The sequence below is a fragment of the Eretmochelys imbricata genome, chromosome 7, assembly GCF_965152235.1.
Source record: "Eretmochelys imbricata isolate rEreImb1 chromosome 7, rEreImb1.hap1, whole genome shotgun sequence".
Taxonomy (NCBI): Eukaryota; Metazoa; Chordata; order Testudines; family Cheloniidae; genus Eretmochelys; species Eretmochelys imbricata.
The window spans coordinates 80,740,999-80,760,348 of NC_135578.1; the positions used below are offsets into that span (position 1 = coordinate 80,740,999).

General features: G+C 39.1%; 1 protein-coding gene across 1 annotated transcript in view; it reads right to left on the bottom strand.

Annotated features, from left to right (window-relative positions):
* CTNNA3 (catenin alpha 3) overlaps positions 1 to 19,350 on the bottom strand; it is a 909,177-nt gene that overhangs the window by 705,471 nt on the left and 184,356 nt on the right. The window contains exon 6 of the mRNA XM_077821324.1: positions 3,582 to 3,845. Within this exon, the coding sequence (XP_077677450.1) occupies positions 3,582 to 3,845 (264 nt within the window). The remainder of the gene's footprint in view (positions 1 to 3,581; positions 3,846 to 19,350) is intronic.

Consider the following 19,350-nt stretch of genomic DNA (forward strand, 5'->3'; position numbering starts at 1 on the left):
ACGATTCATTTTTTGATCGATGAATTTAATTGCTTGACAGCCCTAGTAATTATAAGAACCAAACATTACTAGTCTATGTTTAATTATGAATGTCATAGGAGTTCTATGGAGTTTATTGTGGAATTCTTGATGCACAAGGATTTAGGAGGTAAAATGTTCTAATTCTACCTGTGTTTTGCTCAACTAAATCTCTGTTTACTTTCAGATTGCCAGTTGCATGTAATGGTGAAAGATATTGCAAAACTCCTGGATAGTACTTGTTGAGTAAACTCCTTGATACTTTTCCACATGATAAAGATTTAATGAGATTTGCTTTCAACAGATTATTTACTACATCAATTTATTTCACAGCACTGTATTCGCAAGAGCAAGACAGAGCACAGGTTACTTTGGGTCCTTGCCATACTCAACCCTAAAATTTGTAAAATCCTTAAAAATGGTAAATTCTCGATAGATTTTGCTTTATCTAGCTCATACAGCCTCAGCTCCCATTTGTGATCAGTAAAAAAATATACAAATAAATGAAAAAAATATATTTAACAGTAGTTTGAGCTTCTATGTTCTTATATTTCTAACTAAAAATAAATTCAATAAAAAGGAGGATTTCTGATCTTATAATAATTACCATTGTTCTCTATGTTTTAAAAAGCAACAAATGTAGTAACAGTAAAACTGAAAAAGACAAAAATGATATAGATTTCACATAGTCCATATAGATTGTGTGAGGTCAGAAAAAATCATCCCTCTTGCAAATTTCTATCTATTAGTTAACGTGCTAAAACATAATTAAAAATTCAATGAAGGTGTATTTGATGTTTCTGTTAATGGTTAGTAAATTTCTACACTAGTAGTTGCATCCATGGACTTCAACAGATTTCTCTCATATTTGCATGTATAGCCTGTCTTCACTAGAGAATTTTAGGGGGGAAAAACATTACCATCAACGATATAACACTGGTCTTCCTGAATCAGTGTTAGCAACAATGGATGCCCAGTGTAGGCAAACAACTGGTAATTTCGAGTATTTTTAGCACTAAATCAGTTATACCTAATGAAGAACAGATTAATTTAGCATGGTCCAGCCAAATAAACCTCATCTACATTAGGACTTTCACTAGTATTAGCAGCTCACCTAAGATTACATCTACATGATGAGCTAGGGGTGTGATTCCATTGCTCATATATGTATACTCGTGTTAGCTCAATGAGAACTCCCCCAAGTATGTGTATACGAGCAGGGGAATCACATCACTAGCTCATAGTATAGATGTAGCTTAATAGTAATACTGGTGGGAATATTTTTTTAAATTTCCCCAGTATAAAAAAGGCTAAAGGGAGAGCAATTAGTTCCAAGACATACTGCATAGTTCAATGGCACCCAGTGACATCATTAGCCAGATCATTCTATTGCCCCTACTGTTAAAGCCATTCTCTTATATTATGCAGCATCTGTCTAATGTGTGCTCACCAGACCAGCAGAACTCAGACGTACAGTGGTGCTGGGATACTTCAGTGTTAGACAGGAAGGGTCTGTCACCCATTCAGCAGTCATACCTATCTCCTGATAACAAAATAACACAGAACAGTGTTCTTGTCATTCTGGCAGCAGAGTTAGAGCCAAACTGTGCAAGGTGGAGCACTCCTGCTAACATTATTGGAATTGAGGGCACCTTGCAGGATCAGGCCCATAATGCAGAACTAGTGACTCTTTACTAGAGGGAAAGCGTGTGCAGAGAGTAAATTCAAGCACCAGAAGGAATACTAACAACATTATTACTATTATAACTAGCTCTTATATAGCATTTTCATCCGTAGATCTCAAAGCACTTTACAAAGGAGGTCAGTATCATCATGCCCAATTTGGGTATACTGAGGCACAAAGAGGAGAAGTGACTTGTCCAGTGTCAAGCAGCAGACCAGTGGCCGAGCTGGAACTAGAACTCTGGTCACCTAAGGCGTCAAATAGATCAGGTCAGAGACAGACGTGCAAAGGGAAAACCTCACTCTGATGATTAAGACTTGTTTGGGAGAAGAGAAAGACGTGACTTTCCTCAAACATATTCTTAACTGCTGAAAACAGAAACACATTTTTTGTCTGATCATATGAGTCACATTATGTCTGTTCATTAAACAGTTTGCAGTGTTGTTGTAGCTGTGTTGGTCCCAGGATGATCTGAAGAAGAGCTCTGTGTAGCTCAAAAGCATGTCTCTTTCACCAACAGAAGTTAAAAGATATTAATTTAACCACTTTGTTCATTAAATGAAAATGACAGAAAAAGAGCATAATTCAAATTCTAAACTTCAATTATGTGACTCATATATGACAGCATTAGGGCAGAATCTTTTATTCCAACACACCAACTGAAATCCAGCCCAGGCCAGTGATCACCAAAATTGTTTTCACCTGATAAATGGTTAGTGGCATTTATAAAATGGGCTTTGTCATAAATATAAAGGGAAGGGTAACAACCTTTATGTATGTAGTATGTAGTAATATAAAATCCCTCTTGGCCAGAGGTACAGAATCACTTACCTGTAAGGGGTTAATCAGATCAATTAACCTAGTTGGCCCCTGACCAGAAGGACCAATGGGGAAAGGAGATACTTTCAAATCTGGGGGGATTTGAGAGAGACCAAGAGACAAAGAGAGAGACCAAGCAGGTAATCCAGCTCCTACTGAAATGATACATCTAAAATTACAGAAATTGTAAGTAATAGCAAGGAAATGCATTTGATTATCTTTTGTTTTAGCTTGTGAATTTTCCCTATGCCAAGAGGGAGGTTTATTCATGTTTTTGTAACTTTGAAGTTGAGCCTAGAGGTGGATCCTCTGTGTTTTAAATCTTTTTATTACCCTGTAAAATTACCTTCCATCCTGATTTTACAGAGGTGCTTCTTTTACTTTTTTTTTTATAATAAAGTTCTTCTTTTACGAACCTGATTGGTTTTTAGTGTCCAAAACCCAAGGGTCTGGTCTGCGCTCACCTTGTTAACCTATTGGTTGGTATATTATTCTCAAGCCTCCCCAGGTGGTGAAGGGACTTGGGGAGATATTTTGGGGAAATAAGAACTCCAAGTGGTCCTTTTCCTGAATCTTTGTCTAACTCACTTGGTGGTGGCACCAATACCGTCCAAGGACAAGGGAAGGATTTGTGCCTTGGGGAATTTTTTAACCTAAGCTGGTAGAAATAAGCTTAGGAGGTCTTTCATGCAGGTCCTCACATCTGTACCCCAGAGTTCAGAGTCAGGAGGGAACCCTGACAGGCTTATTCCAGTTTCTGTCCTATGTGTGCACCCCTTCCATCAGCAACTCAATAAGAACTAATTAGCACCCTTTTTGGCAATATTAGAGAATCCAAAAACTGAACAGGCTTGGAGACCTAACCACCACCTCATCTGGAGGAAGAGGTCCCACCAAGGTCAGGGTTGATGCACCTTATGAGAAAGCTTGTATTAATACTGTCCACACTGAATAAACTGAACTTCAGTTTCTAAAGCTTTCAGTGTCACTTTAGCAATCACTACCTTCATTTAAAATAAATGTGTACATTGCATTGGTACATGTTTACATATTTACCTACCTCAAGCTCATCAAGTGCACTTCCTAGCATAGCTGAATGAGTCGTAGGATGAACCTTTTGATTTCTAATTCCTTGAGAAGCATTAGAAATGACATTGAGAGCGCTCTGTATTTCATCGCAAATTGAGTCCTTGCTGGCTATAAGGGATGCAACATCTGAATGTTCCAAACAAGCTGAACAAATTGAATGTAGAAGAGACGAATTTTCCTTCAGAGAAGCACGTGCTGCTGCAATTTCATCTCGTTGATTGCTAGATTTCAAATCCTGCCAGCAAAAGAACAGTTTTTAAAGCACACTAAAATTGACAAGTAATGTAGAACCAAATTATTCCATTCTGCACTATATTTGCTAAAGGAAACAGTGACTTAAATTTCAACAAAGATTGATTTACTATAGCTTTCTTTTGCAGCACTTTATTACTTATTTTTAAAATAACTTAGATGAAAGCAGAAATTAAATTGAGGGAAAGGAAGAGGAACGGGGCGGGGGGGGAGAATGGGATTTTTAGAATAGTTGAAGCCCCTGCTTCCAGCCTCGGTTCCTTCAAACTGTGGGCAGAAGAGTGAAGTGAAAGGCACAAGAATGAGTGTGAAAATGAGAAGGGAGTTGCTGACAGCCTGAAAGTCAATTGAAGTCAATAAGGACCTGTCACAGGGTGGCTGGCCCCATAACTGAAGGAGGTCCAGTGTCCCTGTGCCAGAACAAGTGCTCCCAGTTGGGCTAATTTAGGGGACGGGGCTGCACCTGGAGCTATAAAGGGTCAAAGAGAGACCGAGTGAGAGACAAACCCACAGAACACAAAAAAAGCAGGACCCTCAGACTCCTCTGGGAGGGGAGGCAGCAAAAGCCTGAGATGTAAAACGAGAGCTGAGGAACTGTTTAAGTTTGGACAATAAAACTGCTTACAAAAGACTGTGGGGGCAGCAGTGAGTCCTTGGCAAGCTGAGGAGAAGCCCTTCCATTGGCATTGAATCTAAACACATTATAAAAAAAATGCAGTAGCCACTTCTTTCGCCATCAGCTGATGGCTGGAAAATGGCACTTTCAATACTGAATAAACAGGGCCCTTCTTCCAGCCCATATTTTTGTGGAGGACTGGGGGACCAGCAAACCAGATCTTGCTTCCTCAGGATAATTTGGAAGACTCGGGGCAAAGCAACACAGAGGGAGCCTTAAACAGAAGCAGATCACTGCTTCCCTCATTGATCATTTGCTTAGGATAAATTGAACTATTGCGTAATATGTCTTTTTAATCATCAATAAGCTGTTGTATAAATGAAATCCCACATTACAGAGCTGGGTTCTTTCATACAACATAATCCCACCCTCACATTGCGCTGCACCTTGTTGTGGTCTTAGCAAGGTGTCTAGTGACTATGCAGCCAAGAATGTTATTTAATTTTTTTATATACAAATAAATAAAACAATCATTATGAAAAGGATTGGAAAGCAAAGGCTCTGACTCTGTAGGTATCCAATAAAGTTACTAATGGCTTGTCTACACTTACTGGGGGATCGATGAGAGGTGATTGATGCATCGGCGTTCAATTTAGCAGGTCTAGCGAAGACCTGCTAAATCGACCGTGGAATCGCTCTCCCACCTGATCAAGAAGAGTAGGGGGAGTTGACGGGAGAGCATCTCCTGTCAACATCGTGTAGTGTGGACCCCGTGGTAAGTAGGTCTAAGCTACGTCAATTTGAGTTACGCTATTCACATAACTCAAATTGCATAGCTTAGATCAAATTTCCCCTGTGGTGTAGACAAGGTCTAAGTTCAAATAGTTCATGATTTTATGTTTCCCTATAACCACATGCCCAAAATTGTATGTCATTACAGAATTCTCTTGATTTATGCTATAGAGGGTCAGAGAGCCTGGAGTCAATGTTAAGTCAATCCAACACTCCAGTTAGCTGGATTTTTACTACTCCTAAGTATTTCTCACTTTGGGTGAATTGAATCATGCCCTTGTATCAAGCCAAATCCTTAAGTCCTTCTCATGGCAAAATTCAAGATTTGTGCCTCGTAAGGACTCCAGGATTTAAGTAGGTATGACAAGTGAAATCAAAAACCATAAAAAGGCAATCATGCTTAACAATAAGCTCAACACTTGGCATGTTATATAAATACATATAGCCCCTCTACTTTTCATGTCAAACTCAGTAAGCAGGCACCTTATATTTGACTCAGGGGCAGTACACCAGCTCTCTGAGGAAGCTCCACCTTTTGAAACTAAACATCCAAGAACATGAAGCTCTGTGGATAGTACAGATATTTTTAGGGTTTCTAATGAGCTGTGTTATCACAGCAACCTATATGCAGGTTTATTCAGAAATGCTCCAAGTTTCTAGATATTCATCCATTCCACAATTAAATTATTTGATCTTCAGTTATAGCCTCTATCAGCCTGTTCCATATCCCAATTATTCTCTGAACTAAAAATGTCTTCTCAACATCCACTCTCCATAGGTGGGATGCATGCAGGGACCTGGGCATTGCAATGCTCAGTTTTGTGGCACCTAGAAAATCTCAGGAAAACACTGATCCACAAAGCCTGAGTTAGGTTTGTAGTCTCCTGATGCAATGAAAGGGGAGAGACAGATGCATACGAATACAGTCCACAAAGCCACAGACTAGGAGTGGAAGCCTAAGCTAGCCAATAGGAGACACTGACCAGAATGAGTGTACTGTAAACTCTATTCCTCTCTCAGATATAGATACCTAAGTCTGGGCTACATGAAAGCACCTTGCTCTGCTAGTGATCCACAAACTGGGGGAAGATCAGTGCTCAGCTGCCTAAGTTGCATGCAAGATCTGAAACAAACCAACTGTGGGACCTTCCTTAAACCTTTAGCGTATTAGATAAGGTACTCACCCAGAATGTGGAAGACCCCAATTCAAGTCCCCCCAAAAGATCTGAAGAGGGATCTGCTACATGTCAGGTGAGTGCCCTAAACATTAGACTATTGAATCATTCTCTTTCTCTGGCCCAATTAATATGTAAGTATCTCATTGTTTAATTAAAGTGGAAAAACTTCAATAGAGGAGATTGAAAGAGCCCCATGTCAGAATATTCCATAGCCTAGTAGCCATGGCACTCACCTGAGAGGTTGCAGATCCCCATTCAAATCCCTTCTCCCCTGGATGAGAGGGGGACTTGAAATAGGGGTCTCCCACATCCTGACTGAGCATAAAGGTTATAAGAGAGGTCCTTCTCCCTCTGATGATTTTGTGTGAACTTGCCTGAGCAGTTCAATTCAGTAGGCATGCTCAGGGGCCACATACTGGAATCAACCCCATACACACATGACTTAGGCCGCCAAACGTGAATTGCTCTGAGGCTTAGGCATCAAGACACCAATCATGAGCAATAGTGCACATGCTCAGGAAGGAGATATGTCCCTGGGCACCCACATGGCCAGAAGCTGACAGAGTTTAGGCACCTACAGGTTAGGACGCAGATGAGCGAGAGTTTTATGGATCACAGTGATACCTAAACACAGGTCTTAGGTGCCCCCAAAATGGTACATAGGCACATAGTTGGTTTTCTTTTGTTGACTAATATATGCTGGTTAGCAAGTGCGTGCGTGCACACACACACACACACACACACACTCATTAAGCATCAATAACATTAAGCACAAATATGGTAACAATGATATAGCCTAAACTGGCCTATTACCATAATCCTGTTCACTTATGTTAAGTAACCCATGACACCTTACATTTATGGAAGTAAGCATTTGGCACAAGCAGACAGGAAACTTGTCAAAATCAAGACACTTTCATTCCGTGTCTTAGTACAACCTAGGGAAGTACCTTCATGGAATGCTAGTATGAACAGAACAAGGAGTTAGGGAACTGGGCCAAACTGATGGGTTGGATTTTAGTGACATGGAAAGAGATGTGTAACTTGTAAAATCATCATATAAATAAAGTAGTAATATTTGCAAATGAATTTGGATACTGTTTTAAAAGTCAACATTTTTAATAGCTTATTCCAAAGTCACCTGCAGCTATCTTTAAAGAATCACTGAATACTCACATCTCTCTGAACTAGGCAAGACCAGATTACAACATGACCTTTAGAGTCTGGAAGATAGAGCCTTTCAATTAAAATACAAACCATTACAAAACCTACCTGTTCCTTGTCAGCATCCCACTCCTTAAATTTTTTCAGGTTTCAGGGGACATTTGCTGCTCTACTTTTGGAACACAATGTTTTTCCTGATGATTTTGCATACTTAAGACTTAACCTACCTACTATGAAGAATCTCTCCTCTCTCACAAGTTCTTCATTGACTTCTAGAATAAGGTGCAGATATTATACCCAAGTACCAACCACACATTTAAACCCATCCAATATAGAGAGGCCACATCCACACAAGCAGTTGTAAAAGTGCGAGAAACAATGTTCAAACAAAGATATGGCTATGACATTGTTTGCTTTTACAAATGGACTATAACCCTGATACTGAAAACAAACCCACTTAAGTAAATCTTTACTACTATGAAGAATCCCAATGAAGTCAAACAAAATTTTAGCAGATCTGTTTGCAGTAACAGAACCAATAACCCAACTATATTCAGAAACTAGAGGTAAGACCAAATCTTCAAAGACTTTCAGACACAGGTTAGACATCTAAATCCCATTGTTTTCCCCTGCTGATACACTTTTAATAATCTCAATAAGCACTTACATGCCTCTTTAGGTACCTAAATCATCTTTAAAAAAATCCATCCCTATCCCTACTTTCTCAATACTGTTTCCGTGTGGCTGTTTTTTCAAAAGCCTTCCTGTCCACACTGGTCAGTGAAACAGGGTTAAACTCATGCTAAGCAGAATTGCATTAGGAAACTTTACATCGTAGTTTTTGGGTGAGCCCTGCTTGGCAACACACCATTCCTGCTCCTAGTGTGGACAGGGCAACATGGGGTTGGGTAAAGGAAGTGAGAGAGATTCCCTTGGTTTAAAAACAGTTAAAAATACTGTTTGAAGCCTTTACAAAATGAAGAGCAAAAATATTTAGGAGATCAAACAGGATTTTCTCACTTAATTATTTTCCTCTCTTTTTTGACAGGAGAAGAGAGCCTCTGGACTTCATTGTCACTGAATGACAGCAGAAGGGCATTTCCTGTGACGTGAAGCCAACACTTTTATCATAGAGACTAGCTGTCTTCTCCGATAGTGCCGTATGGCAGGAAGCTAGAATTTTAAAATTTAAAGCAACAAGGAGGGGCGCTCCTGCTTTCCCCACATCTGACTAAGTGGGAATGAAATAGTTAGCTCACAGAAGTCTCTCTGTATCTTTTCAGATCTTAAAGCAGTTTATAAACGTAGTTGAAAGTTAGTAATCAGGTATCTTAAAGATTACTTTGGCAAACCTCCAAGTGTTTTCATTTAATTTATCTCCCACTAAAATAGAAAAATGCAGAATATTAAATATTCTGGAAGTTTAATTCAGTCAATTATCAGATTAGGATATAAAAGGAAATTAGATGCCACATCTGGATTTTTATCCATAGCAAATGCATCAAAGCAGCATAACATCACTGGTGCTCAAACTGAGCCAGCTTGCAGCAAAATTCCACACCTTAGGCACCCTCTCAAGGCTTGTCTTCACTAGGAGAAGGGGGGAAAGTATTTTAAATGTGTTTAGTCAGCTAATTTATGTTAACTAAAATGTATTAAAAGGCAAGTGTAGTTTTAACACACATTAGCCAGGGTGAAATGAGGGTTTATGTTAACCAGCTTATATGTGTTAAAACTACAACTTGCATTTTGTACCCTAGAATTTGAACACACACTAGTTAACATGCTACCTAACATGTTAAAAACACAACCTTTTTTCCTACTGTAGACATACTGTCATATACCAACACAGTTACAGAGGGAGCAGGTGTATCACAAGGAATCACAAAACCCCTGCTTCACCCAGCAGAAGGAAGGTCCTTAAACTCAAAAACCCATTGTGACCTTGAGCAGCTGCAGAAGAAATTGTCATTGGTTGAAGATCAGGAGCAAAGGAAAGAGCGCTGAAGCAATGTGGGAGGGAGGGAAGGGGGTAGACTGAGATACACAGACAAACTAGATGAATTCATCAAAAGGAAGAAAAGCAGAATAAAGGGTGAGGCAGTGAGATCTGGTAGACAGCGCACTGGACTTGGACTAAAGAGACATGGGCTTTAGTCTCAGTTCTGCTATTACTTGTTGGTGATGTCATAAATATAAAGGGAAGGGGAAACACCTTTAAAATCCTTCCTGGCCAGAGGAAAAACCCTTTCACCTGTAAAGGGTTAAGAAGCTAGGATAACCTCGCTGGCACCTGACCAAAATGACCAATGAGGAGACAAGATATTTTCCACGTGGGCTGTTTCCCAGTTATATATCTGTTAGACGCTTGGTGGTGGCAGCAATAAAGTCCAAGGGCAAAAGGTAAAATAGTTTGTACCTTGGGGAAGTTTTAACCTAAGCTGGTAAAAATAAGCTTAGGCGGTTTTCATGCAGGTCCCCACATCTGTACCCTAGAGTTCAACAGCTTGATAGGTGATCTTGGGTAAGTCACTTCACCTCTCTGTAACTCATGTTCCCATCTGAAAAATGTGGATGAAAGTGCTTTCAAATCTACTGATAAAACGTGCTGTATAAAGGCTAGGTATTCAAATTAATACAATTTTCTCTTTTAAGATGGTGTGAAACTTCAAGAGAAAAATGGCAAGAACAAGAGGAATGAATAATAAAAATAATGATACTCAAATACAAGTGTTAGGAGCCTTAGAAATAAAAAGAGATATTAAACAAGGCTCCCACTCCTTTTATATTCTGACTGCAACTAACTGACTCTGTCTGCTTTTAAGACTCATCAATAATTCATTATTAATGTGCACCCACATGCAGCTCCTGATATCAGGATGATCTGCATCCTTATCCAGGGTCCTAGCGCCTCCAAACCCTTTCTACCCTTCCCTAACTAATGCACTGCCCAGGGCTTCCTTTTTAACATCTTGGCACAATCAATGCAGAACCTACTGCCCAAATTTCCACATTGTTGCACTAAGACATTTCTAAGTTTTATAAAAGGCCGGGCATTTTGTGACATTATATTGTTAGCCCTATCTACTTTTGTCAACATTTCAGTGTTTAAATCTTAACTCGGTTTGGATTTCTGGGACACTGAAGGGCTGGAATTAGTAACGAGTTGCTCAGAATCTGTAGTCAGCTCTGCATTTGGACCTTTCAGTGTTAAGTTTACATACTCGAGCAGGGGTTCTCAAACTGGGGGTCGGGACCCCTCAGGGGGTCGCGAGGTTATTACATGGGGTGTCGCGAGCTGTCAACCTCCACCCCAAGCCCCGCTTTGCCTCCAGCATTTATAATGGTGTTAAATATATAAACAAGTGTTTTTCATTTATAAGGGGGGTCACGCTCAAAGGCTTGCTATGTGAAAGGGGTCACCAGTACAATAGTTTGAGAACCACTGTACTAGAGAGACTCGTAGGTAATAATATTTTATTGCACCAACTTCTGTTGATGAGAGAGAGAAGCTGGCAAGTTTACACAGAACTCTTCTTCAGGTCTGGCAAATGTACCCAGAGTGTCACAGCTAAATACAAGGTGGAGCAGATTGTTTAGCACAAGTAGTTAACACATATTTCAAGGGACCATTCAAGGTAAAGTGGCCCATGAATGCCTCTCCATTCATCGGGGGTAAAGGGGGAAAAAGCTAGAATAGTGGGGTTTCGTGGGTTATAAATTGTTGTAATAAATAAATCCAGTGTCTCTATTCAGTCCATGTCTCTCTCCAACAGAAGTTGGGCCAATAAAAGATGTTACCTCACCCACCTTGTCTCTCTAATATCCTGGGACCAATACAGCTACAACACTGTATACAAGTTGACATGTGTAATTTAAACACCATGTTATCTTTTAAGCCAAATATAGCATTTGTTTCAGTAAAAAAGAGAATCCAGTCTTCATTGTCAGAAATCACTCATATATTAATCATTGATATGTCAGAACTGTCAAGTTAATGTCCACCATTGAAAGTAAAGAGGTCTGAACTTGACATAATTGTGTGGTGACCAAGACTGTTTAGAATCCATTGTAAGACTAAATATGAAAACAACCAATCATGGCAACAGTTTGACAGAAACGGGAACACTTGTGTGTACACCTCACAGAGTGATGGAAAGCAAAGCTGCATCAGTCACAGCAGAACGTGGAAGTATACGATTGGTCCTTGAAAAAATGAATGACAAATGGCTACACTCATACAGAAACACCAGCAGTGTAGGTGCCAGACGAGGAAGTTTTTAACACCAACTGTTATTTTAATGCTTTTACAACAATTTATTATTTCTCTATGATCTAATCATCCTTCTGAGATCCATACAGAGGGTCCTTTACAGGCCTCTATGTCACTGTCCCCCTCATAGCATCTTGTAGAAGGTATTCCTAGGCACACCAAACAACAACAGGGCTGGCTGAGAAGGGATTTACCAGGTACAGGGTCTCGGTGCACACTGTTCCCTCCTTCTTCCTTTAGCTCCCAGTGAATACTTGCAAAAGTTTGTACAGCTTGAGGCTTCCCTGTAGCCCCACTTCACCAAGAGAGCCCCTCTTTAAAGAGCAGAGTCAGTCACAGAAGAATAGCAGGGGACCAAAGACGGTACAGATCAGACCTGAGGACTCCATGAAGATGGCCTGTAATAAGGCACTTTGTAGCCTCTTTGGTGGAAGTAGGAGGTTTGGCCTCCATAGCAGGAGGGAAAACTTCACCCTGACACCTCCTGAGGGAAGAATCTGGAAGAAATTCCAATGATGGCAGTTTAAATGTTAACTTTTTTAACTGTTTCACTGGTATCACTTCAGCAGAAGCAACCAGCTAATATGTTAATCCAGAATGAAAGGATTCACTTAAATAAACGTTCAACAGCACATTTTAAGATACAAAAACTTAAGAACTGTATCACACAATTCATTTTTAAAGGAGGGGAAGAAAGATGACAAAGTGGATAATCTCTGTGAGGAGATAGGGAATAGAAAGAACAGGTGGGGGAACGGGAAAATCTCAAGGGATGAGATATAGAAAGATTGTGAGGAATGGATCTCTGTTGGATATGAAGGATCTCAAAGAGATCAAGAGAATTTTTCCACAGATCAGAAGCCAAACTTCCCCTGACACCTCTAGAACTTCTGTAAATTATATTGATCTAAATCCAGAGACAGTAGTCTTTACATTTGTCCCCTCTAGGCACAGACCCACCACCACAGACACAGGAAACCTGGTTCAAATCCAGTTCATTTCATCCATGAAATGAATAAAATAACCCACAACAAGAAATGTCTGCCTTTGTTTCTGAGCTGGATTTATCAAATTGTCAACTAATGCAACTGTTCCACTGGACAGGAGCTTGTGGACTTTGCAGAGGAGTGGGGGAAAGCTCTATTTTTGGTGCATCTACAGCAACTTCAAGGACCCAGTCTCTTCAGTGGCCAAACACTACCAATAAATTTCCTGTGGACTTTAATCTCGTGGATAGATTTGTTTTCTATTTCTAAGTTATTGCATTAACCTTCTGTTGTGATTGTATTTTTGATTGAAATGGACCAAAATAAAAATAACATCCAAGCTCCTCTGAACTTTGGGCTTGTGTGTACGTATATTTGGATCCAAACATTGCAAGTGACCCCCATAATTATATGAAGCCAAAACCAGACCACAGATCCAAACAATCCCAAAGTTTAAAGTGTTCTAAATCAGGATCCTGAGTCAAAAGATTTCATCTCTAATTTACACCATATCTTTTCTCACTGAGTCCATTTCAAAAACTGACTTATCTTATCTTAATCATCAAAATATTTCAATTATTTTGGCTCCTGGAAAGTTCCCATACTGCTCCAGGAATGCGGTATAATAGAAACATATAAACTTAAGACACATGATAATGATTAAAAAGTGATTGGAACTCTAAAATTCAAGCAGCCTGTTTGCTAGCTTATACAAAAATGTAAGTGTATGCACAATTTCAAAAAGATTAGATTTACTGGTAGCCTTCTGTTGTCAGTTTGTTACATTTTGAAGACAAATGTATAAATTGCATATCTCAAGTATTATCATGATTTTCCAAATTCAGTGTTATCACGAATAAAGGCCTGGATCCAATCTTGTCCCATTGAAATCAATGGTGACACATCTATTGACTGTAATATGACCAAAATTTCATCCTGTGAGTAGTACCATTGTAGTCAATGGCCTACTCCTAGTATACAAGTCTTTGCCTGTACAGGGCCTTATTTTCAGTGCTTGATGTCAGAGCAATAGCCCATATCAGCCAACAAGATCCGTCCTGTAGAAATAGCTGTACCAGTATTATTTTTTTCTAACATTTTAATGAGTCACTACCACAACCATTAAAAAGCATTTTCGTAGTCAGTTAGAATGATTCATAATTCAACTGCTGAAAGTTATGAGTGAGGAGCGTTTTCTACATTGGGTAAAATAATAGCTGCCACTAGCAGCCTCACAAAGTAGTGATCTAACACCCTGGACCTTGAAAAATACAAAGACAAAGTCTGAGGCTTCTGAAATCTGGTGCTATTTCCAAATAAATATAAAACAGAAGAACAATTGGCTAGAACAGGAACTGTTTAGAACACATACATACAGGCATGTAAAGAATAATTTTTCTGTTCCATATCAAGACAACCTGGAGATTAACTGTACATTAGACTTGGTGAAATTTTTCAACCAAAACCCTATTTTGATAAGAAATGCACATTCAGCTGGATCAAAACATTTTGCAAATTCATATCAATTTCACCAATTTTTTCCATTAAAAAAAAGGGAGGGGTTAAAAAAATCCCCCCAAAAATGAAATGTTTTGTTTTGACTTTTCTTAATTCAAAACAACTTTGTTTCAATTTTTCCTTCCACTTTATTTTTAATATTTAATATTTACTCATATTGTTCACCCCAAATTAATTTTTCTAACTTTTTGATTCACCAAAAGTCTTCAAAAATTTCCTCTTTGAATCAACCCAAAACACTTAATATTTTTCCAAATGTCTAATGAATCAAAAAAATCAGTTATTTGCACAGCTGGTATGGTATGGTATGCAAGAGAATAAGCCAACCGAGCAAAACATTAAAACAAACAAATGGAGAGGGGAAAAAAGTGGATGGACAAAGGGAAAGGTAAGGGCCACGCAGGACAACAAAGCATCTCTAAGAACAAATTTAACAACAGTAATGGCACTCTATACTTGGCTAGCATCATAGAAAGCTGTCGCGTTTAAAGGCTATTTTGCTTTAGTCTTCACTAAAAAGGTTAATGAAGAACAGATACTCAACTCAATTAATATTAACAAAAAGGGGAAGGAATGAAAGCCAAATTAGGGAAAGAACAGGCAAAGGAATATTTAGATAAACTAGATGTATTCAAGTTGTCAGGGCCTGATGAAATTCATCCTTGGATACTTAAGGAACTAGCTGAGGAAATCTAGGAACCATTAGCAATTATCTTCAAGAACTCATGGAGGGTGGGTGAAGTCCCACATGACTGCAGACAGGCAAACATAGTACCTATCTTTAAAAAGTGGAACAAAGAGGAGACAGAGAATTATAGACCAGTCAGCCTAACTTCAATACCTGGAAAGATACTGAAACAAATTATTAAACAATTTATAAGCACCTGGAGGGTAACAGGGTTATAAGGAATAGCCAGCATGGATTTGTCATGGCAAACCAATCTAATTTCCTTCTTTGACAGGGTTACTGGCCTCGTGGATGGGGGTGAGGGGAGCAATAGATGTGAAATCTATTGAGATTAGTAAGGCTTTTCATGCTGTCCCACATGACATTCTCATAAGCAAACTAGGGAAATGTAGTCCAGATGGAGTTACTATAAGGTGGGTGCGTGCACAACTGATTGAAACTCCGTACTCAATTGTTTGCTGTTAAACTGGTAGGACATATTTATTGGGGTCCTGCAAGGGTCAGTCCTGGATCCGATACTATTCATATTTTCATTAATGACTTGGATAATGGAGTGGAGAGTATGCTTACAAAATTTTCAGATGACACCAAGAGGGGAGGGGTTGCTAGCACTTTGGATAACAGCATTAGAATTCCAAATGACCTTGACAAACTAGAGAATTAGTCTGAATTAGATAAGATGAAATTCAATAAAGTCCAGGGAAGAGTACTTCACTTATGAAGGAAAAAAAATCAAATGCAAAACTATAAAATGGGGAATAACTGATGGTAGAACTGCTGAAAAGGATCTGAGGTTATAGTGGATCACAAACTGAATATGAGTCAACAAAGTGATGCAGCTGCGAAAAAGGCCAATATCATTATGGGCTGTATTAACATGAGCGTTGTATGTAAGAGATTGGAGGTAACTGTCCCACTCTATTCAGCACTGGTGAGGCCGCAACTGGGGTAGTGTGTCCAGGTCTGGGCACCACACTATAGGAAAGATGTGGACAAATTGGAGAGAGTCCAGAGGAGAGCAACAAAAATTATACAAGCTTTAGAAAATCCAACCAAAGAGGAAAGTTACAAAAACTGGGCATGTTTAGTCTGGAGAAAAGAAAATAGTTTTCACATATATTAAGGGCTATTATAAACAGGACTGTGATCAATTGTTCTTCATGGCCACTGAAGGTAAGACAAGTAGTAATGGACTTAATCTGCAGCAGGAGAGATTTAAAGTCAGATATTAGAAAAAGCTTTCTAACTATAAGGGTAATTAAGATCTGGAATAAGGTTCTAAGGGAGGTTGTGGAATCCCCATCACTGGAAGTTTTTAAACTCAGGTTGGACAAACACCTGACAGGGCTGCTCTAGATTTACCTGGTCCTGCCACAGCACAGAGGGCTGGATTTGATGACTTTGAGGTCCCTTCCAGCCCTATATTTCTATGATAAAGATCTCAAAACTTCATAGCACTTCTGAGATTATACAAATGGGGAAACTGAGGCACAGACAGTTTAAATAGCATACCTAGGTTTATACTCCAACTCTGTGGCAGAGCCAAGAAAGGCGAGAGGAAGATATGATAAAGTAGGACCAACTTCTGTTGATTCAAATGGGAATTTGAGGTCTGAAAGGAATGTAGGATTGGGAAAATTCTGTATGTCAAAGTCTTATAAAAACACAAAACTATAATATTTAGAATTGGATTTTATACAGTGCCTTTCATTTTTAGGTATGTCATAGGTATGAAAAGCACAAAATACCATCAGTAAATATGATATAAGTGGGCACTTGGATACCAGTGATTATAGCTGTTTGGGAATTTTTCAACAAAACTTATCAGAAAATGCTGATTCATCAAAACCAAAATAATTTATGAGAAAGCGTTGGTTTAGACACATTTGTGGTTGGGAAAAAATTGAAAACAGTTTTTAAATTGTCAAAATGTCCAGGTTACACATTGTCTAAACAAAAACATTCAGTTTTTCAGGTCAAAATGACTTTATTTAGAAGTTTTAATTAATTTACAATTAAAAAGCCTAAAAAATAAAAAAAAGTCAACATCAAAACAAAAACATTTCAACTCACTTCAGCTGATATTTTTCTCCCCAGATTTTCAGTTCACAAAAATTTAAGATTCACCTTTTTGTCCCAATTCAAGATAGGAAAATTTTAGAGATCTCAAAAATTCTCACTGAATGGGAAAACTATTTCATACCCATGGTGATAAGCCATTAGAAACACCTGAAATATATAGTCATGAATACCGATACACGATGATATGAGAGATCCTCAATGGTTTCCATTAATTTCCAAGTTGTCAGATGCCACTCTGATCGGCCTTTTGTTTTAGCACAGTTGCATCTTATCTTTCTTTTCATTGCATACACTTTGTGTTATATCCGATCTACAACAAGAGCTTAGCATCTTCTTTCTATAATAAATCGGGTCAGACTCACCCAGCTATCAGTTTCTCATGGTCCTGGACACAGATCCATTCAAGTTTTTTAGATAGCTTGGCTTCAACAATGTGAAATCATCAAGGATAAAGAGCTACATAGGTATCAGGCAGCCATTTCAAGAGCTATTCTGTTAGAAAATACATATTTGAGACAGAGCCATCCCTTGGGTAGGGCAAACTGGAGTGACTGCCATGGGCCCCATGCTTTGTGGGGGCCCCGCGCTTCAATAATATCGGGTCTGTCCCAATATTTAGCTCTTTGTCCCACATCCCAACCGATGTACAATTGGGATGCCATTTGTTCCGATATTCAGGTGAGGAGGAGGGCAGGGAGGTGAGGCAGAAGGTGGGTAGGCGAGCGGGATGAGGAGGTGAACGGGGAGGTGAGCGGCAGGCAGGCATTCGAGAGGCGGGTGGAGGCAGGTGGGCGGGCAGACGGTGAGGAGGAGAATGGTGGGCAGGCAGGCGGGAGGGAAGCGAGCAGGGGAGGAGGCAGCAAGCGGAGGCCAGGTGGGCGGGTGTACTGGGCGGACGGCAAGGACACTAGCGGGGAGGCTGATTTGTCCCAGGCCCCGCGCCCTCCGAGGGACACCCCTGATCTGAGAAATAGCTGTGCCCCCTTGCCTCTGGTTTTCTTGTCACATCATAATTACTATTATAACTACAATGTATGTAACTTGACATACACATTTTTTATACTTCCCAAATATTTCGTATAAGCATAGGTCCCATTTTTATATTAAAAACTTCAGTATGGTTAAATAAACTGAATCAAAGCTGCACTCTCTCTTTCAAGGATAGACACATGATCCTAAAAAAGTTACAGGAGATATTAAATTTATGAAACATGAACATATGTACACAGATGACATACCTTAAAGGTGGCACACAAGCAAACTAAACTGAAATTGTAATTCATCAAAACAAGCTTACTAGCATTCCCAATTTGTTAATGTTCACAGAAGATTTTTGTCTTGGCTGTTCAGCCCATATTGCAAAATGAGCTGGTTTCAAATATTCACCAAAGAGAAACACTAAGAATGGCTCCCTTTTTTAATATATCAGTTTAATCTTTTTAAAAATGTTTTCTGAAAACCTTGCGAACATTTTCAGGATAGCAACTCAGGGGGAAAAAAAGGTCTTAAGCCCTTGAGCTCTGTACTGAATGTTAATGGATTTGTATATGATAGATTTAATACAGAACTGAGAATAAATGACTTTGAGCAGCTGCACTCTGGACCTATAAATCGCTCTGAGTACTACAAAATCCATACAGGGGAAGAACAGCTGTATAATTTACAGCATTAGTATTTCTCAAGAAAAACTGCAAATAAAGGAGTTGATTTCTTGGTTTTTAGACTACACATTCCTGCAAAAATTAGATATTATCCTTGCAAAGAACCTATTAGATAAGCACATTTATTCATCTTGCAGATTGCCACTTAAAATGTATCAGCCTCTTTAATTTTTATCATTTCAAGTGAAATCCAAAAAGCATAAATAGCAAGATTGTTTTAATAAACAAATGAAAAAATGTTTAAAGTTAATTAATTCTGATTTATTATGCATTACCATGGATATGCTCTAATAACGTCTGAAAAACAAAGCACTCTGATCAAATGACTTGCATAACACAGAGATGCATACAGAAAGGAGATATTTAAGGTAACAGGAAGGCAGAGGTTTGGAACTTTGGATTTCTCTCAAAACTCTTCCCCACCCATTAGTACAAGAGACAGGCACAAGGCACACATTTTTTACCCAGATCTGACATTGCTTAAAGTTTGAGAGGATTCTGGCTCTAAAGAATACATAGATAATACGAGC